Source organism: Loxodonta africana, chromosome 2 (genome assembly GCF_030014295.1).
Source record: "Loxodonta africana isolate mLoxAfr1 chromosome 2, mLoxAfr1.hap2, whole genome shotgun sequence".
Taxonomy (NCBI): Eukaryota; Metazoa; Chordata; class Mammalia; order Proboscidea; family Elephantidae; genus Loxodonta; species Loxodonta africana.
In genome coordinates this window covers 75772302-75792863 of record NC_087343.1, presented here as the reverse complement: position 1 = coordinate 75792863, position 20562 = coordinate 75772302, and the positions used below count along the sequence as shown (strand labels likewise).

The following is a 20562-nucleotide window of genomic DNA, read 5'->3' as shown; positions in this document are numbered from 1 at the left end:
TTAACTATTGATTTGAAAACGTGAGGAAAAACATGAGATACTAAACAGTCTGTTTTGTTTAATCTCTGTGAGAAGACTTATTAGGTCTGGTATCTAGGGCACCTGTACAGTGCCTTTCTCTGGCCAGCTCACTCTCATCCTGAACATAATTTGACATCTTCCTATCTTTCTGCTTATAAAGGGGTGAATTCTGAGCAGAAAAATTGAGCGAAAGTTTATAGCCAAACCTAAGATACTCCAAAGAATGGGGAGAGCTAGATGGCCATATCTTATTTTTGCAAAATCTCTCACCAGAGCACTAATAAATAGCCTAAATTAATACTGCTTCTCACTTCCTCTCCTTTTCTTGGCTTCTGCTTTGGCAGGGAACCTATTCAGCAGGAAACTATCCCAACAGCAGGTAGCAGGAAATAGCAGGTGGCAGACTGAATTAATCAGCCTCCAAAATACACTAATATTAGCCTGTACCCTTGACTCTCAGATAAAGCACAGAATCTCTTAGCGCCATGTTTTTTTGTTTTGTTTTGTTTTTTCTTACCCTTTTTTTTGGTAAGAAAATAGTTCAATTTTAATGGGGCCCAGAAATTGACCTGTTTCCTGAATGGTTAAAGAAAACTTGAGGACTTCAGCTGACATGAGACCATATATGAAGATCTGCCCTAATTGAAACAGATACCAAAAAAGAGGGATCACAAACCCTCCCCACAGCTTGTTTGAGCTCTGAGTCTTTGGCCTAGACTCCAAGGGACAAGGAGAAGTAGCTTCAACCCCAGGTGTTACCAGTATGTGTGAATGCAAGGCAAGAACAGCATTCAGAATTTTCTCCAAGTACCATTCCTTTGTGGAAATTTATTAATAGATATACTTCAGCCTGGGCTGCTAAGACTTTCATGACCTGGGGATCTATAGGAAGGGAGAGGAGGTGGAAAGACTAAATGGAGCTAGAAGGAGGAGGAGGAATCATGGATCCTGGAGGGCCTGATGTTAGACTTTGCCAGCCTGTTTGTTCAACTTTTTTTTTCTTCTTTTTTGTTTTCTTTTGGTTCAATGAGGGGTGGCTCATTCTCGCCTAAGCACCCTAAGAAATGTTAAAATCACTCAAAGTTGATTTTCTCCAGAGTTACTGGGCTATTCTGTTTTTCATTTTTGTTTCAATCTGTTTTATTTTGAACTTCCAAAGTATCAGCTTCATATCTCTTTTCTGATGAAATATGTATTTCATTAATAGAGTGTTTTCCCCAAATCATTTTCCATAAATCTCTTTTTCTTATTAAGAGTTTGAAGCAGAGGGGTATTAAGTAAGGAATAAAATTTTCGTGATACTTTTGCTATTTGTCATTATTCTGCCTTTTCTTTCCCATTTCAGACTTTATAGTTAATGAGTTTCATTCTCAAGTTTTTAATGACTTTTGACTTTTCTGGCTGTTGGTCACCTTGATACACATGTGTAAACATCTGGGAGGAGGACCAGCTGATGGAAAATATGCTCTGACATTGACAGTTAAGAGTTAACACCAATTTTCTCTCTTCTTATGCTTTTTTTAGATTTAGACACAGCCCCAATTGCTGGTACCTGAGAGACTGGACTATCCACACTTGGATTAGGCAATGTCTAAAGTATGGTGCACAAGACAAAGCCTTATATACCCTTATTAATAAGGTGAGTGGTTTCCTGGCACCTCTAGCTTCTTTTCCTGAGTTTAGATGATTGTACCTATGACAGTACCGCAAAGAATGGTACAAGATTTTTTTTTTAATTATTTGCTCCCAGATATCTTTTTTGGAATTCCAGATGTCCTTTTTGGAAGGGGACTGGATATCAATTAATCTACAAATTAAAATAAAAATTCCTGTAGCTTCTGCTTTTCCAAACCTAGTGACTCAGAAATGGATAGGTGTCTTAGTTATCTACTGTTGCTATAACAGAAATACTGTAAGTGGATGGCGTTAAGCAACAAATTTATTTTCTCACAGTTTAGGAGGCTAGAAGTCTGAATTTAGGGTGCCGGCTCTAGGGGAAGGCTTTCTCTATATCAGCTCTGGAGGAAGATCCTTGTCTCTGAGCTTCTGCTCCTGGGCAGTCTTCATGTGGTGTGGCATCTCTCGTCCCTCAGGTCTGCTTCCTCACTTGCCTGTTTAATCTCTCTTATATCTCAGAAGAGATTAATTTAAGACACATCCTACACTTATGCTGTCTCATTAACATAGCAAAGAAAAGCCATTCCCAAATGAGATTATAACCGCAAGTATAGGGGTTAGGATTTACAACATATATTTTGGGGGGACACAATTCAATCCATAAAAATAGGTAAAAGCAAAAGGTAATCCAATCAGAAGAACTCTGCACCCTTGTCTATTTTATCCTTGATCTTTAAGCCTTGGATTTCTTGCCCGGTTCACTTTGGTGTGGTTTAGAGAAAAAGACAAGACCGTTTTTATTGGAATGTGATCTCCAGAGTATTCAGACAATCTTACACAGATAAAAAAGACAGTAATACTAGGTTATTCATAATGTATTGTAAAAACAGCTTAGGGGCAGTGTCTGACCTCGTTTAACTTCACAAGGGGGAAGGAGAACCAAAACTAACAGCCCAAGGCTGATTCCTATGAGACAAGAGTCAGACATGCTCCCTCTCCCTGCCGTCTTTACCAATTCTGACACCAACTCTCCCTCCCACAGCACTCTCTACTTTTCTGCTGGATTCAATAATTCATTGCAATGTCCACACAGAACGCACAGACTGTGGGGTTTATCAGGGAAGCAACAGTTAACAATTCGGGCTCGAACACTCAGGATACACTTCTTCCATCCAGAACAGCCTCTTGCCAGCTGTGCTCACAGGCACTGCTCTCCCTGGCCCTTGGCCTCTGGCCAGAGGCACTCAGCTTTCTCTGTGGGCCGGGAAGCTCACCATGCTGGGTTTCTGTGGTCAGGTCTCTTCTGCCACTGCATCTCACTGTCTTCAAGGTTACGGCTTGCTCACTCCCTTGGTCTCCTGCTTCCAGGAGCTTCTGAGCACAGGGATCCCGGGTCCAAAAGATGTGCTGTCCACTCCTGGCTGTTCTTCCTTGGTGGTGGTAGGATCCTCCTCTCTGCTCTGAAATTAACTCTCTTTTAAGGCAAAACTGACCAGTCCCCTTGGTGGGCCTCAATTACCGTATCACAGTCCTGCCAAATCACCTGGGTGGGAGTTACAAGGCCATGGCTAGAGAAGCCATGCACGAAAGTAATTAACTGCACCTCATGTATCTTCCGAGCTCCCTGATTCCTCCCCTAAGGCCCAAGAACCTATTCGGATCTTTCTGAACATTATACTCCATCCAAGGGTTGAGTCTTCATTACCTGTGTAATATGAAATAAAGTCCAAAATAAACAAACGTTTAGAATAATATTGTGAGTTTTAAGCTACAACACTAGTTCATAACAAGATTTTAGCAATATTTTTTGAAAATGCTTCCAAAAGGCCAAAGCCATAAAAACTCTGTAAAGGCCAGTTCTACTCAGAAACACATGGAGTCGCCATGAGTTGGAATCAGCTCCATGGCAACTGAAAAAAAAAAAAAAAAAGGTAAGGGGAGGGCTGGAAAGAGCTAGGTCCCTTGATGAGAACTGTTTAGGTGATGGCCTTGAATCTCAAGATGAGGAAACAGAAGGCCCAAGAACTGAGAATCACTGATCAGCTGATTTCTAAGACCCCTTCCAGGTCTAATGATTTATCATTGTAAAATATTTTCTTTTGCCCCGCCCTTAGGGATCAGTGTTGGTTTGTATGACTTCTTTGAGAAATACGGATACTGTCCATGGGGCACAATCTTTAAAGCAGTGGCTTTTTAAACTTTTTTTTTTTTTCTTTTCAGCACCTAGGGGGATCCCATGCATGTCTATTAGTAACGGACTTAATTCAGCAGTGATTCGAAACTGGAGGTTGGGACCATATCTGAATCTCCTAAGGGAGTGGGTATAGTTTGAAAAAACTCCTCCCATGTTTCTGGTGGTTGGTGGGGATGAATGGGGCAGTGTGGCCACTGGTGGCCAATCCCACCGAAATAAGAACTTAAAACAAAAATGCAAAAATGTAACCTCATCTAGGTCATTGGTGGTCAAACTTGAATGTGCATGAAAATCACGTGGGAAGCTCACTAAAACTTCAGGTTTCTGGGCCCCATTCCCAGAGATTCTGATTCTGTGGTGCATTATTCAAAGCACTCCTACGAAATTCTGAAACAGGTGTTAAAGCCTCCACATTTTGAAAAATCTAGATTCTCAAATATTCAGTGGCTTCTGAATATAGATAGCATCCTAGGAGTGTGGTTAGTAGCCAATATTTTATTGGCATATTTCTTGGGCTTTAAAAACCAGCCTGAGGACTAGAAAATGTTGTATAATGTGTGCTTTGTCATGAGAGTTCATTTTTGCGATGATATTCACAGCTCAAAAGAAATCACTGCACCAGCAGGTTTTTTTTTTTTTTTTGGTAGTATGATGAGATGTTAGAATTGAGCTTTGTTTTTCACATATCAATTCTCTTAAATATCAGACACCCACTCACAACTTTCTCATCCTGACCAGCAGTTCCAGCTACCAAAACTCATGAGTCACAGCTTCTATTTCACTGTCACAGATGCTGGAAAATGATGGTCAAATATTTTAAAGCTAATGGTGGCAAGTTTTATCCCAAATAATACGTAGGCATATATTATAGACCGAATTCAAGTGGAGATTTTTCTTTTTTCCCATTATAGGTTCAGTATGGAATTTTTCCAGATAATTTTACATTCAATATACTGATGGATTATTTCATAAAGAAAGAAAATTACAAAGGTAAGAAACCAAACCCAGGTCCAGTTATTATGGGTCTGCCAGCTCCTCAAGGGAAGTATGTACATATAGGCACTTTCCTTCTTTTATATCTTGTTGTCATCTTTTTTACATGTCTATTTCAGTGAGAAATAGATGCATTAAAAAAAACAGAAATAGATGCATAGTTGATTTACCATACCACTTGGCCAGTTGTTCCTTTTTCATCTAAGTTTTCTCAAATTTATTTGTACTGTCCGTTTAGGCAGAGGTCAGTGAATTTATGTAGTTAAGCAATGTGCCTTTCCTGGGCTTCTGTGTCTGCTGAAGATTATAGTAATGTGGTTATTTACTTGACTGTTTTTATACCACCATTTGCCATGAGGCCAACTTTGGTGTATTTAATCACAGTTCTCATAATATGTAAAATGTCAGACTGTACAATCAGTTGACTTACCCAGGAGAGAGCTGTGCACTAGCTATGAAGGTAAATCATCCACCTACCTGGACTTCAGTTTCCACACCTGTGAAATAAGTGGGTAGGTGACCTCTGAGGTCTTGTTACTCCCAAAATGCTCTGATCCAATGAAATTTATTTAAAATGGCTCCTAGCTTTCCACCACAGTAGGGAAGGCCAAGGAAGGGTGAGGATTGCAGCAGACTCCTACCCAGTGGTATAAAACACCTGATTTAGCCTTGTAGTGTGTACAATAGAAGCTAAAGGCTAGAAAAGACCTAGTTTATGGAAAAATGAGGACAGGGTTTATTTTTTAACTTCTTAATTCTATGTGTTTTCTACTTGCCCCACTTAAGAGTGTTTATCATTTGTAGTTTAACTAAAAAATGTTTATAATTAAATACAGATTTGATGGCATTACTTACAACTAATTTTACCTCATTTTTATTTTTATCTTCTTGCCAGATGCTTTATCGATAGTTTTTGAGATCATGATGCAAGAAGCCTTTGAAGTGCCTTCTACCCAGCTTCTCTCCCTCTATGTTTTATACCATAGCCTGGAAAAGAAGACAGACTTCAGTGTAAGTGATCTACTTTAAAGCATTACTGAGAGCCTTAGAAAAAGCTGCTCAGAATTATGAGGTGGCCAGAGGAAAACCCTACCCTCAGAAAGTGCAGCTCTGTGGCCATGCATAACCAGGAACAAGTGATCATGGTGTATCTATATATTTAGTTACAGGTTTCCAATGAAGTCGAACTGGCTGTTTTCTCCACTTGCGGCAATTGCAAGTGAAAGTCTTTATGCACATTTTTGAAACTTGAGCTAGGCTGAGTGAGCCTCAGACATTCTGAAATGGGTAATGAATAATCCGTAAGAACTGGACATGGCATATCAAAGAAGCAGTGAGGCAGCTAACTGACCACAACCTCAGGTGTTAAATACTGATTATTTAACTTGAATCGGTATTTTCCTAAGGTTGCTCTGGCTCATGGTGTTCTGAAAGGTCCAGAATACCAAGTTTTGATTTCAGCTGTTAATTTAGGGCATTTAGTCATTTTTTATTGCTATTCTAAGAATAACAACAAATACAACTAATATTTAAATAGTATTTACCTTATACCAGATTGTGTTCTTGGCGCTTTAAATGTATTTATTCATTTAATCCTCACAACAACTCTATTCAGGCTAGAAGCCTGGGGCACAGTGATGTCACCTAGTCACCACCCACCTAGTAGATGGTGAAGCCAAATAGTCTGGCTCTACAGTATGTGCCATTAGCCTCAAATGTGACATCAAAACCTCCCACTTTTGGTGGGAACTGAAAAGGTCACCTAGTCTAACCCACATTCTAAAGAATGCATGGTGTGTTTTGCCTGTCTAAGATGAGTGTCACGGCCTATGTATGATATAGCACATATTCATTAATTCAATAAATATTTATTAAGCACCTACTACATTCCATACATTACCATGTACTGTTTCCACAATGGTAAGCAAGTATCTACATTTCCTACATACAATCTAGGAAGAAGATGGACATTTAAAAACAAAACAAGCAAGTACAGGTAGTTCCTGACTTACGACGTATTCAGGTTACAGCAAACTGCACCTAGGACCATCTGGATTTTTGTTTTCCTTGTACATCTTATTAATAATATATATGTATGTATTAAAATATATCTATAAGTTTATATGTAATGTTTCCAACCCCTGAAGACAAAGATCACATTTATAAAGATACTGATAATAAAAAGCAATAATAATGAAAACTTAAAAAAAAAAAGGTATTTGACTTAGATCAGAACCGACTTTATGATGGAGCCATTGGAATGGAACCCCATCGTAAGGCAGGGACTACCTGTACAGTATAAAATTACAACTCTCATCAGTGCTATAAGAAAAGAGGTTTATGAGAGGCCCATATTGTAGGGAGATTTTGTATTTTAAACCTAATGAGATAGGTTAGGAAAGGCTTCTTTAAGGAAATAATTCTTGGGTTACTATTTGAAGGATGAATGGGAATTAACTGGCTGAAAAAGAGAAGAATAATCCAAATAGAAGAAATTTGTTACTGTTAAGTCAGTTCTGACTCATAGCAACCCAACAGAAGGAAACAGTCCCCAGTCCTGTGCCATCCTCACAATTGGTGCCATATTTGAGCCCATTGTTGCAGCCACTGCATCAGTCCATCCCATTGAGGGTCTTTCTCTTTTTCACTGACCCTCTACTTTACCAAGCATGATGACCTCCAGGGAAGCCCTGTGGCAGAAAGAGCGTGGTAAGCAGAAAGGGGTTGAAAGAAGATAACCAACATGGCTACATAGAAGAATGATAGGGATACCATGAGTGAAATAAGGTTGAAGAATGTAGGCCATACTATCTCTTTTTGTCTTCATCCTAAAAATAGAAGCCATTGAAAAGCTGTGAGGAGAGTGGGGTAATGTGATCAGATTTGTGTTTTGAGAAGATCCCTTTGGCTGCAGTGTAGATAAGAGAGCAGGGTGGTGCCAGGATGACTGTGGTTAGACCAGTTAGGGTACGGTTACAGTAGTCCAAGCAAGAGACGGTGGTAGCTTGGGGGATAGGAAGTAGCTAGCAGGCATATTTGGAAGGCAGATAACATGACAAAGAGTTGGATATGGAAGCAGAGAAATAGTCAGATACTACCATCTCAGTTTCTAACTTGTGTGTCTAGATGGAAGGAATGCCATTTGTTTGCAAAGGGAACTCTGAAAAAGACCAAGTTTTGTGAAGAAAGTTATTTATTTGTCTCTGATTATATTGCATTTTAAGATGCCTTTGAGACATTCAAGAGATTTCAGGAGGGACTTTGGGAGCTTAATGGAAAGATCTGGGCTGAAGATTTGATTTTGGAGATTTAATTTATGCATTCATGTATAAGCATCTGCAGATGAGCCAGAGAGCAAAAGGAAGGAATATCAGGAATTCAGACCACAAAAACTGTGGGAAGAGAAGAGGGGGGTGTATAACGTAGAATGCTTCTGAAAGGAGAGGTGAAATGAGGACCTAAAGAAAGGTTCATTGAATTTAAAAAAAAAAACCCAGTGCTGTCGATTCCGACTCATAGCGACCCTATAGAATAGAGTAGAACTGCCCCATAGAGTTTCCAAGGATCATTGAATTTAGTGACACTGAGTTTAGAGGCACTAAATAGTAACCCTTGTTTCCATGGAGTAATGGTGTAGGAAGCCAAATTGGAGTGATTATGGAGTGAGTTTAGAGGTGCAGAAATGGAGACAAAGAATATAGACAACTCTTCTGAGATGTCTAGCTATGAAGGGAGTGAAGGGAGGGTGAGTTGGACAATGAGAATTTGCTTTGGGAAAAACAGAAACAGAAAATGGGAAAACCTAGAGTGCATTGATGAAGTAGCACCTGATTTATACTATGTATAGTAGGTAAGGAAACCCTGGTGGTGTAATGGTTAAGAGGTACAGCTGCTAACCAAAAGGTCGGCAGTTCAAATCCACCAGGTGCTCCCTGGAAGCTCTGTGGGGTAGTTTTACCCTGTCCTGTAGGGTTGCTAAGAGTCAGAAATGACTTGACAGCGACGGGTTTGGTGTTTTTTTCTGGTTATAGTAGGTAAGGGCTTGGAAGAGATCTAATATTTTACATTAACACATAAATAGTTTATCATAAAAGCAGCAGTGGTTACAGTTATTCCCAGGTAATCATCAAAAAATCCCTAAGACATTCATCTGTTTGCTTGTTTTCATTCATCTTTTTAAAAGTCCTCTTACAATATCACCATCTCACTCACCATCAGCATCCCTGCTCAGTTCTTAGCATCGAGGATGGTTGTCCCTTATGGATTTTATCACTCATTTTAGCCCCTGTTGCATCTTGATACTGGAGGTCATGTTTTACCCCACCACAAAAAAAAAAAATGTTTTTAATACTCCTTATTTACTATTCTCTGGGCCTGCTTTTCATGCAGTTTATTTGAGGAAAATCAGACCTCCCTGGATTAGAGTGATTTGCTTTTTAAAGTGAAATGACCTGGTCCTTAATTATAGCTCTTTTGCTATCTGTGCTGCAGAAGTGCCTGAGGAGGTTTCGTTTTTCTCCCACGGTCTTTGCTTTTTTCAAAGGTTTAGAAAAACCTTGAGAAATTACATTTGTATTGCACAAAAGCCATTCACAGTAAAGAGGTTTGGGTGCCTATTAACACCTGGGACGCCTTCCTTCCACCCGGCTGCAATTGGCGCCTGCAAACCTCATTCATTCTCTACTTCATCCCTGACCTCTGCGGCAGAGACCAGAGCAGGGCAGCCTGAGCTTTGTGTTCTGTATTTGGAAGCGAGAGCAAGTGCTCTGGCGCTGGCCAGTGTGTACTCACATGGACCAACAAGATCTCCTCACGTTGTCTAGGGGGTTGCCAAGGCTCTCCTCAGGGCCCTGTGTTCCCAGCGAGTCCCTGAGCCACTGCTGTTGCTAGTCAGCTGCAGGCTTAGCAATGCTGGTATTTGTGCCGCTTCTCTCCCTGCCGACCCCCATTTCTCAAAAGACTTCAATTTTATTGGTGTGTAATTTTGTATCCTGGGTTGAAAAAACTATCACTAAGTGTTTCTGATTGCCTAATTTGCTTTTGAGAGGCATAAATCTTTCTAAAAGGAACTTAACGGTGGAGTTTATTTTAACACCACGAAGGAGAAGGAGTCTTATCATCACTGAATTATTTAAAATTCTAAAGCTTACACCAGCATGTCATAGCAATGGAAGTGAGTGCCTGTGGGGCCGATGGTATGTTAAATCGCAGTTGGCTGTCTCAAGGCAACGTTGGTCTAAAATGTACTCTTTATTTTTGTTTTGGTTTTGGTTTTCTGATTGTAAATATAACTCTTACTCATTGCAGAAAATTTTGGAAATAATGAAAAGTAGAAGGAAAAAAAAAATCACTTATAATTTCACCTCCAAGAAATCTGTTAACACATACAACTCTTCTTTTCTCTGTTTTTATTTAAACATAAATACCTTTTATTTACAAAATTGGGATATTTATTGTATTTTTGCTTTCTTTATTTACTGCTACTCTTTTCTTCTGTGTCATTAAAAATCACATTTTTGCATAAACTATTCATTGCATGTATGGACCATGATCTGGAATGTTCTGTTGCAGTGGGAAGAGGAGAGGAACTTCGGTGCATCCCTGTTACTCCCAGGCCTAAAACAAGAGAACTCAGTGGGTTTGAGTTCGCAGTTGTATGGCTATGCCCTTCTTGGTAAGCTGTGTGAGCCTTACAGATATTTTCTATCATGAATAGAATTGATACATTCTTCTGCTTCATAATTAAATTCTAAATTGATTTAAATTTACTAGTGAATAAAGCCTAAAAATAAATAGACCTGAATGGCCTTACAGCAATGTAAGGTTTATAAATACGTGTTACTTCATTGCTCTTCCATCCTCTCTCATAAGTAGATATGGATTTGAGGAAGCACCTGTTCTTGACCATGCACTGCGGCTGCTTGCCTTTGTTTTCTGAAAATCATCGGTGTTACAGCAGGCTGACTGCTTTTGAAGTTGATCTTTTCCAACAAAACGTAGTATGGCATTCTTGAATGCTGATGCTGATATAAACTGACACAGAGAGAGGAATTTCAGAGTTTATCAGACTAGCTAATAATTGACCACTCTTTTTAAAAATCACTTTTTCCTTATTTACCGTCTGCCATTGGTTCTGATTTGCATATTTTTTCATTTGCCTTCAGATTACCATTCAGGACTTTTATGCTACGTAGAGTGTTTAGGAAGCTGTCAGGGCTAGGAAAATGTGCTTTGTTGTTGTTCATGAGCAGAGGTCCTGATCCTCTGGTCCTAGTCCTGGTAGCCACCAGATCAAAAGCTCTTTGCTGTCATTCTGTCCTGTGCTGTGCAGCCTCACTCAGCCCTGATGGCAGCAGCTGCCAAGGAGGTGACTGTAGTCCAGCCCCAAGCACCTTAAAGGTCTAAAATTAGCTGTCATCTGATAAGCTGTGTCTGTTTATGTGCTTCTGTAGCTTTCTCAAATCTTCCTTCCCAGGAAAGATAAGTAAAGGTTGATTTAAAACCTGGCAGCTCAGGGTGACACCCTTGGTCATTAGTGCAGAGCAGGTTCCTGCCACTCTCCGACCGGAGGGCCCTGCTGGCAGGTGTCTGCTTCTTGAGTTTCAGTTGTGATGATTTGAGGTGCTGAGAGAAGCACTCCTGTCCTGAAGGTCAAGAGGATGATGAGGTCTTTGTGATTTAAGAACTGATGGAGCTCAAATAAAGGAAAAAAGAGGAAGTGATTTTTTTTTTTTTTTCTAGAAGGACAGTAGATTGAGTGTTTTGGAGCATTTTGAAAAATGTTAAACATTTCCTGGCAGGGAAAGTTGTTAGTGCTGACAAGATTTTCATTGGAGAAAAGTTCTGGGATTTCTTTTTCCGGGGAAAATTTTATTCTTGAAACAAAAATAGTGTTTCAGTTGTTAGATTCTTTTTTAAGGGTATTCCTACTTAGAGGCAGATATATCAACTTCTCTAAATTTCCCTCAATCCTATGATTCACACATTCTTATCAGTAATCTCCACCAGCCCAAATGAGAAAGAAGAAAACAAGTGTGCACAACTTTGCATTAAAAAATGTATACCGTTAATTTTACCACATTCTTCATTGCCCATCTGAAATTTCACCAGGTCCGTGGACGGAATGAGGCTCTTGGTACAGATTTGCAATGATCCTTCTTTGTTTGTAGAGCTGCCATGTGTCTTCATGTCCTCAGTCTCAGGGATGACCTGGCTGAGCATCCTTCGTTGTTGTTTTTGACCACAGGGAAGGTAGAATTGCGTCAAGGACTGCGGGCGGTGTACCACGACATGCCTCTAATTTGGAAACCAGGGTATCTCGACAGAGCCCTTCAAGTGATGGAGAAAGTGGCTTCCTCCCCAGAAAACATAAAGCTCTGTAGAGAAGCGGTATGTTCCTCAGTTCTAATTCAGTGGGATTTAGCCATCTTCTGTTCTCCATAGTAAATCGAGCTTTGAATTTGTTTTCACTGTCCTTTCCCGTCCCCCTTTCTGTGTTTCAATAGAGTATGTATTTATGCAGCTTTAAAAGGAATGAAAAGCCATAAAGATTTTCAGTGCTGCTGACAAACAGGAATAGAAAATAAGGTTCATGTTGATTTTATAGTTCGTTGTCTAAAAGGGCGACTATTTCTTCCACCCTGAAGTTCACACTGAGTTCAACAAAATACTGCCCACTCCACTGTTCCCTTCTTCTCCAAAAAATGCTCAAGGAGACCTCAAGAGGGGGTATGATTTTATCTTAAATACTTTTGTCCATTCCTGTACCTTTAAGTAGTCACTGTTGACTACATAGTGTTTTCTTCCTTATAAACCCTCAAGAAATGAATCTGGGGACTGGAGATGGCACAGTCTTACGTTCCTTCCATTAAATTGTTCTGTGCTGAATGCATGGTGCTGAGGAGACCTCGATCTGATATTCCCTTCAAAGTTCTAAGGTGTTCACTTGGTCTGGGCTAGGGAAGTATCCTCCCACCAGCCCCAAAGCTCATCTGTGTTAGTCACCTAGGGCTCTTGGTACTATGAAGGTCCTAGACTTAGCTTAGACTATAGGAAACATGGTATCTGACAGCCACATTACAAGCCTTACACCCCATAGGGAGCCATAGCACCTGCCCCTGTCCCAGCAGCTTTCATAGTCAAAACGAGGCCTAGAAAAACATTGGTTGTTTTGTTACCAGTGTAAATGTTAGCTTTGAGCTGCTTATTTGTTTTGTCTTGACCCTGATCACTAGGATCACTTGGCTTTCATATCAATCATGAGATGCAAGTTTGGTGCCTATACTAGTGCCTCATACCAATGTCTAGTGAGTTGTTATGTACAACATGCGAACAAACAACTAGACACTGTCCAGTTCCATGCCATCATCACAATGGTTGCTATGTTTGGGCCCATTGTTGCAATCCATGTGGTAACAAAGGATACATGTTTCTAAAATGTATATTCATGTTTTAATCTTGCTTTAGTCAGTGCTAGTAATTGAAAACACAAAATTATATAGAAATCCTTTGCCACGAAAATGTTTCCTTCCATCCTGAGCAAGATTTGTAGGAAGTGTCTGACTTAATAGGAACGTGATTCAGATATCGGCAAGGACTGGATACGTCAGGTTTGGGTGTAATGTATTAAAACCCAGTAACCCAGTGCTGTCATATTAGTGGTACTAAAAGGCCTTGGGGTACCTTATGGATTTTTGTTCTAATATAACATAGACAGAATTAATCAGTATCCAAGTGGGTGCTTATGTGGGCCTTAATGTTGTCTCTATCCCGTCTCTGGTGGTTAGGTCCTCCCTGGGTCATGGGAGGTGCACTCCAGAGTAAAAGTGGTGGAGGGAGAGGCAAAACAAAAATAAACCCTCTGTTTTATAACTTACCTAATCTGTAAGTCCCAGAAATCACCTCATTAAAATGAATTTCATGTATGCTTCTCTGTTCTTTGCTCGCAGCTTATGTGAATTGCACTGATGCCTAATTTGTAGATACCCTATAAATGAAAATCTTTCTCTGAGAGAAGCTCTCACCCATATTCAGAGGCTTAACTCTGCCTTCAGAATGACTCTCTGTTGGTTGTAGCCTGTGGTGGTCTTTCCTTTTGTCCCAATTCCAAACTGACTGAGGAGGAAAGACAGAAGGAAGAGGTGCTTTAGTGTCCATCAAGCATAATTCTTAGACACCTACTTGGTTGTCTAAAAGTGAAATCCAATGCCATCGTGCTCATTCATTTGCACAGATAATTCTGAGCTTGCTTATTTGTACCATTTGTTTTGTACTAAGTTTTCCACACCACCTGACAGGGTGTTCCTAATGTGAAGTAATACAACCATTTATATTTCCCTACAATTTTACAAGAGAAATCTTCTCACGGTTTTTTTTTTTTTTTTAGATCCTGTTATTTTCTCCTTTCTTTTACCTTCTCCAGCCTCTCTTCTCAATATGTTTTCAAGGCTGCAGGATGAGTAGCCCCTGACCCTCTTTCTGCTCTACAGCTCGGTGTGCTGGATGTAGTGCTGCAGGCTCTGACTTCTCCAGCCGATGGCTCTTCAGAGGAACAGTCCCAAAAAGGTGGAGACCACCAGGGAGCAGAAGACTTGGTAGAACATTTAGACATAGAGGAAACCGAACAGTCCAAGCTTCCCCAGTACCTGGAACAGTTTAATGTAAGTCGGTAGCAGAATTGAGTCTATCTTAGCTGTGCATTCAACATGCTTCTCTGCTGTGGTGATAGACAAGCAGTCCTTTCATGCATCAGTGTCACACACAGAGACATTAAAAGATGACATCAAAAATTACATTTTTATTGCTTCACACAGGAAGTGGTCTTAAAAGAAACAAATGGAATTTTTATGCTCCTTTTCGTACTTGAGATAATCGGTCACAGTTTTGTTCACTAGAGCTGCTTGTCATTTCCCACTCATCCGTGACGTGTGTCTGGTGATTGAAGGCCTGATGGGTGAGTGTTAGCTTGCCTACTCACAGCAATAGCCTGACTGCAACCCAGGGTGGGCAATATCCGATCATTTCTCCATATTGCATGAGATTTGCTTGATAACCCAGAAGCCCAGACAGAAATTTTAGGAAGCCACATTTGCGTATGATAGAGAGAAGATGATAATTGCAGGCGTCTTTTTTTGTTCATCTTCACCAGTTTTGTGATGTTCCCTGGGCCATTAGAAATACTCTATTGTCTAGGATGAAAGATGTAAATAAGTTTGCACTGTTTCTTTCCAGAACAGCCCTGAGCACTCAAGTCCTTCAGTAGTGTTCATCTGCACATCCCAAAATGCTTTGTGATCAGCATTAGGAAAGAAGAACCATGTCCAAGGTTTAAACTCTTGATTTCTTTCTTTACTGCAAAGAGAAAAAAAGTGCTGCCTGAGTGGGAATTCTTTGAATGTAGCAGAAAACCTTCCTATCCGTGCAGACTGACCTATTGTGTCATTTTGAGACAGAGACATGTAAACTTCACTAGATTATTACATTTAAATGTTTTCAGCGTATCAAATTAGCTATGGGAAACCTGTTTCCTCATTTTATAAGGAGGATTCTGTTGTATTTTTAGCAGCTGTTTCTACCAGTATTTCTCTGTTCATAAAGCTGAGGAAGAGAGGTTAGACAATTGAGCCTGAGAAAGAGAGGCTAGACAATTTTCCCAAGATATACCAGGAATTGACAGTAGAGCTAGATTGAAAATTTGCATACCCATCCTTTCCTCTTAATTTTGCCTGTAGATTTTGGAAAGGTTTTAAAACAAAAACCTACTTCACCCCATAGATGGTCATTCACATCAACCAGGGATGGCACACCATTCCAAAAAGGTGCAACCTCTTTCTCATGTTTCCTGTATAATTAGCCTCAGAGAATAAAAACCTGTGCCTACATTAAATTCTCAGCTCTCGCTCTTCCACAAATGCATTTTTATGGAAATCAAAAAAAAAGATTATGGCAGGAGGTCGAATGGAAAACACTAAATAGACAATAGATAAGTGATGACTTTGGTGAAGGGTAAGACACTACACAGTACCAGGGAAGCCAGCACAGCCTGTACAAGGCAAGGTCATGGAAGCTCCATAGACACATCCAAACTCCCTGAGGGACCAAATTGCTGGGCTGAGGGCTGTGGGGACCATGGTCTCAGGGAACATCTAGCTCAAATGCCATAATATAGTTTATAAAGAAAATGTTCTACATTCTACTTCAGTGAGTAGTGTCTGGGGTCTTAAAAGCCTGTGAGCATCCGTCTAGGATTCCCCACTGGTCTCACCCCTTCGGAAGCAAGGAATAATGAAATAAACTAAAGATACAACGGAAAGATTAGTCCAAAGGACTACTGGAACATATCTACCACAGCCTCCACCAGACTGAAACCAATACAACTAGATGGTGCCGGGCTACCACCACTGACTGCTTTGACAAGGGACCGCGATAGAGGGTTCTGGACAGAGCTCGAGAAAAATGTAGAACAAAATTCTAACTCAAAAAGAAAGACCAGACTTACTGGTCTGACAGAGACTGAAGAAAGCCAGAGAGTCTGGCCCCCTGATACCCTTTTCACTCAGTAATGAAGTCACTCCTCATGTTTACCCTTCAGCCAAAGATTTTACAGGCTCATAAAACAAAATGAGACTAAAGGGGGACACCAGCCCAGGGGCAAGGACTAGAAGGCAGGAAGGCACAGGAAAGCTGGTAGTGGGGAACCCAAGGTCGGGAAGGTAGAGTGTTGACATGGGCTTGTTAACCAATGTCATAGAACAATATGTGTACTAACTGTTTAATGAGAAGCTAGTTGGCAAAAAAAAAAAAAAAAAAAAGATGAATACTTATTGAATGCTAGCTGTGTGTTAGACACTATAGCTTTTCATTTATCTTCACAGAAGCTCTGTGTGGCCGATATTGCTCTTCCCATGTTACATGACACCAAGGCTGAGAGAAACATAATAAGACTGGGTTTGAACAAAAGTTTGCTGACACAGAATTGAGTCCTAATTCTGATGTCCCAAGCCATCTCCTTGGCCTCAAACCACATGGAGAGTGATGTCAGAAAGAAATCATTTTACATTTCCTTTTCTTCCTGTGGCCTGGTTGTTATTAGAATGGCATCATTTCTTTGAGGTCCATTTTTATATGACTGACCCTTCTCAGTCAGCCTCTGGCCATTCCGTGAAGCCCATGGATACTACCTACCTTTCACCCCCGTTACCAGAGCAGACCTCATCACTATGCCAGTTCATTGTGTTTGTTTGTGGAACACGGGGACTTGTGGTATAAGCTACTGCTGGGGCCATAAATGGCTCTCTCTGCTGATTTCCATCTTGAAGTACTTAAGTAGAGGAATATTTTTAATACCTTACTTCTCTAGGGGTACGATACTGACCAAACCAAGCTGCCATTTCAGATGGGGCTGTATGTAAAGGCTGATCTGCTGTGGAACACAGCAGGTGGAAGCTTATAATAGTGCAGGCACTCCTGGGAGCTGTTTAGCATACCATTAGTAAGAAATCCTTGAAATCATTTCCATCTGTTGAAAGGAACACTGGTAGGGCAAACATTTATCCCAGTTATTCTGAAGGGAAAGATTTGAATAGGCTCCTGTTTATCATACGCTTCTGCATTTTATTTGCATCTTAGAATTCTTTGTTCTTGGCGTTTGCTGCTTGGTTTGGTGTAGTTAGAGTGGAAACATAGATTTGTTACACTGTGCTGTCTTTGTGGTTTAAAACAAGAAATTATACAGGGAGTCACAAGCATGTGAAGTGTCATTTACTGTTTGTGAGTAAAAGGAGGAGAGATCACATGTGGTGCATCTTAGCAAAATTGCTGGGCTAAGAAAATGGCAAAAGCTAAGTGTGTCTGGATGAAAGGCTGCCTAATAGACTCCTAGCAAAGCACCTTGTGCTGCAAGCAACACGCGTGGATATTTTGCAAGTAACGATCTCTTCTCTTTTGCTCTCTCTTTTTCTCCCCCCTGCTTCCCTTTTTTCCTCTGGTTTTTGTTTTGTTTTTTCCTTTATTTTCCATAGGCCTTACATTCTAAGCTACAGGCTCTGGGCAAAGTTGAGTCAGAAAGCCTTTTGACTCTGACCACCCAGCTCATCAAGGACAAGCTCCCCACCTATGAAGCAGAGGACATCGCCAACTATGAGCAGAAACTGCAGCAGTGGCATCTGGAGCAAGTACAGTTGATTCAGAGGGAACGGGAGCAGAGGGAGAAAGCAAAACAGGAGTATCAGGCTCGGAGAGCGGCAAAGGCATCTGTCTAACGTGGCCCCGCAGGGCCCCAGCCCCTCCTACAGGAACTTCACTAGGCCCCAACGTAGGATTCGTCGGTGACCACGACGGCAGCCTCAGCTTCCTCCGTATTTCTTCTGCTTTGCTTAAAGCAGGACACATGTGGTATCCAAGCCAGGATGCTCTACGTAGCTCTGATAGAGGAGCACACCTGGGGAGAGAGGGACAAAGGTATTACATGGGCAGGACTTCAAACCAAGAACGGCACATGGGCTTGTCAAACCCAGCCACTGTTTTGTATAGTATTTTCAAGGCCTTCACGTTTTTTTTTTCACATTACACTTGACATTGTGACTTTTGGCACTCTTCAGAACCTGTCTTTCAGGATTAAGTCTGAAGGGAAACCATCACAATGACTGCCCATCCAGATGTCAAGAGGGGCTGTGAAATTATGAGTATAGAAAGTGGTCATACTGGGACCTCCAGCTAAATACCTAAGCTCCTAATACCTAGTGCTGTGGTGGGAGGAGCTGTGTGACTGAAGTGTCAGATCTAAAGCACAGACTTTTGAATGGTCTTCTCTCTCCCCAGCCCAGGCACACTGGGCCAAGGGGACCTGCATGTCCTGAGACCCCAGTCTCCTGTCCATTGAGCTGGTTGTAGGGTGTTCACTCATTCCCACTTTGTCATTTCCACCATGCTTCGCTTTTCCAGACCAGAACCTGAGCTGCACAGAGAAATCCATATGGGAGAGAACACAGGCCACGAACCTGCTTGATTTCAAATTTCAGTAACCCAAAGTGGTACCTTCAGAATGTAAGGTCTTTGGAAGAGAAAGGTAGCCCTAGCTGTGAAGCCTCCTCGACTTGGCTTCTCCATTATGTTGGGGTGACTTTTTTTTTGTCTGAAAGCATTGTCTTAGCTCTTTTATCAAGTAGATAAAATGAGCCTATTGTGTGTGCACACACGTGCACAACTTGTGAATACACATTTCTGTTAGAGATGTTGGAGAGGGTGAGGGCTGAGATAGGTCATGAGATGGAGATGTGAATAATTGTAAAACTGTGAGGAGGTAGAAAATTTCCTTCTGGTTTCTCCTCTGTGAAAGGGGTAGAGGGGCACCTTTTGCTTGCTATGTAATAATTTTGCCTTTAAGTACAATGGAGTATTTTTATTCACGATTGTGCTCTTTCATCAAGAACCTGTGGAAATAAATGTTGTAAGATTATTTTGGTATATTCTTTATTTTTGGGGAAAGGGAAGTAGAGACAAAGAATCTCACCATCATTATTTTTACTATGATTTTAAGAACATATTTTCAACCCTCCTCCTCCATTAGACTGCAGCGTTTAGTAAAATAACAGCAACAGCAAACATTTATTGAGGATTTACTGTGTGTCAGATACTATGCCAACAATTCAAACCTTATGAGGGAAGTACTGTTATCTCCATTTTATGAATGAGGAAACTGAAACTAAGCTGCCATTCCTCCTCACCCTGCATATTACTGCCATGTGTGTTGTGTTTAGTTGCCATTGAGTCAGTTCCGACTCATGGCGACCCATGTGTACAGAGTAGAGCCGTGCTCCATAGGGTTTTCAAGGCTGTGACCTTTTGGAAGCAGATCGCCAGGCCTGTCTTCTGAAGCAACTCTGGGTGTGTTCAAACTGCCAACCTTTCGGCTAGTAGTTGAGCACTTAACCGTTTGCACCACCCAGGGAACCTACTGCCATGTATAACTACAGTAAATATCCAGCACCCAGGGCCCTTTAGACCAGCAAAGCTGAATCTTGTTTGGGTAGAGGGTAATGGCCAAAAATTAATTCTGGCATTTTAGTCTATTGACTATTGCTGCTTGAAATCTGTTGCTTTGGGGTCAATTCTAAGTCATGGCAACCCCACGTGTTACAGAATAGAACTGTGCTCCGTAGGGTTTTCTTGGCGGTAATCTTTAAGGGGAAACCCTGGTGGTGTAGTGGTTAAGTGCAATGGCTACTAACCTAAAGGGTCGGCAGTTCAAATCTACCAGGCGCTCCTTGGAAACTCTATGGGGCAGTTCTACTCTGTCCTATAGGGTCGCTATGAGTTGGAATCGACCCGACGGCACGGGGTTTGTTTTTTTGTTTTTTGGTTTTTTTTCTTTTAATCTTTCAGGAAGCAGATCACCAGGTCGTTCTTCCACTGAGCTGCTGATTCAGTTCAAACCACCAACCTATAGGTTAAGAGTTGAGTGCAAACCATTTGCGCCACGTAGGGACCCTCTATCACTGCATGTCACATCTGCTTAATACTTGTAGCTTTTATTTTTGCCTCCGTTCTTCCTCCCTATCTGTCCCTATTGCACTTCCAATCCTCCCAAAAAAGAGACCACTTCTGCCACTGTGCTGCTATCCCAGGAGGGATTTTCCTGTTTCCTGCTCCTCAGAATTCCTTCAACACTTGGGTCCCCACATCTCTAGGAATACTCCCCTTTGGGAATTCTTCTCCAAGTATACTCTCCTTTCCCCATG

General features: G+C 41.0%; 1 protein-coding gene across 1 annotated transcript in view; it reads left to right on the top strand.

Annotated features, from left to right (window-relative positions):
- The window catches only part of MRPS27 (mitochondrial ribosomal protein S27), a 96378-nt gene extending 76833 nt beyond the window's left edge, over positions 1-19545 (top strand). Inside the window, exons 5-11 of the mRNA XM_010588206.3 lie at positions 1546-1660; positions 4744-4822; positions 5721-5836; positions 10397-10499; positions 12072-12214; positions 14314-14484; positions 17845-19545. Coding sequence (XP_010586508.2) covers positions 1546-1660; positions 4744-4822; positions 5721-5836; positions 10397-10499; positions 12072-12214; positions 14314-14484; positions 17845-18084 — 967 coding nt within the window. The 3' untranslated portion in view covers positions 18085-19545. The remainder of the gene's footprint in view (positions 1-1545; positions 1661-4743; positions 4823-5720; positions 5837-10396; positions 10500-12071; positions 12215-14313; positions 14485-17844) is intronic.
- The last annotated feature ends 1017 nt before the right edge of the window (positions 19546-20562 follow it).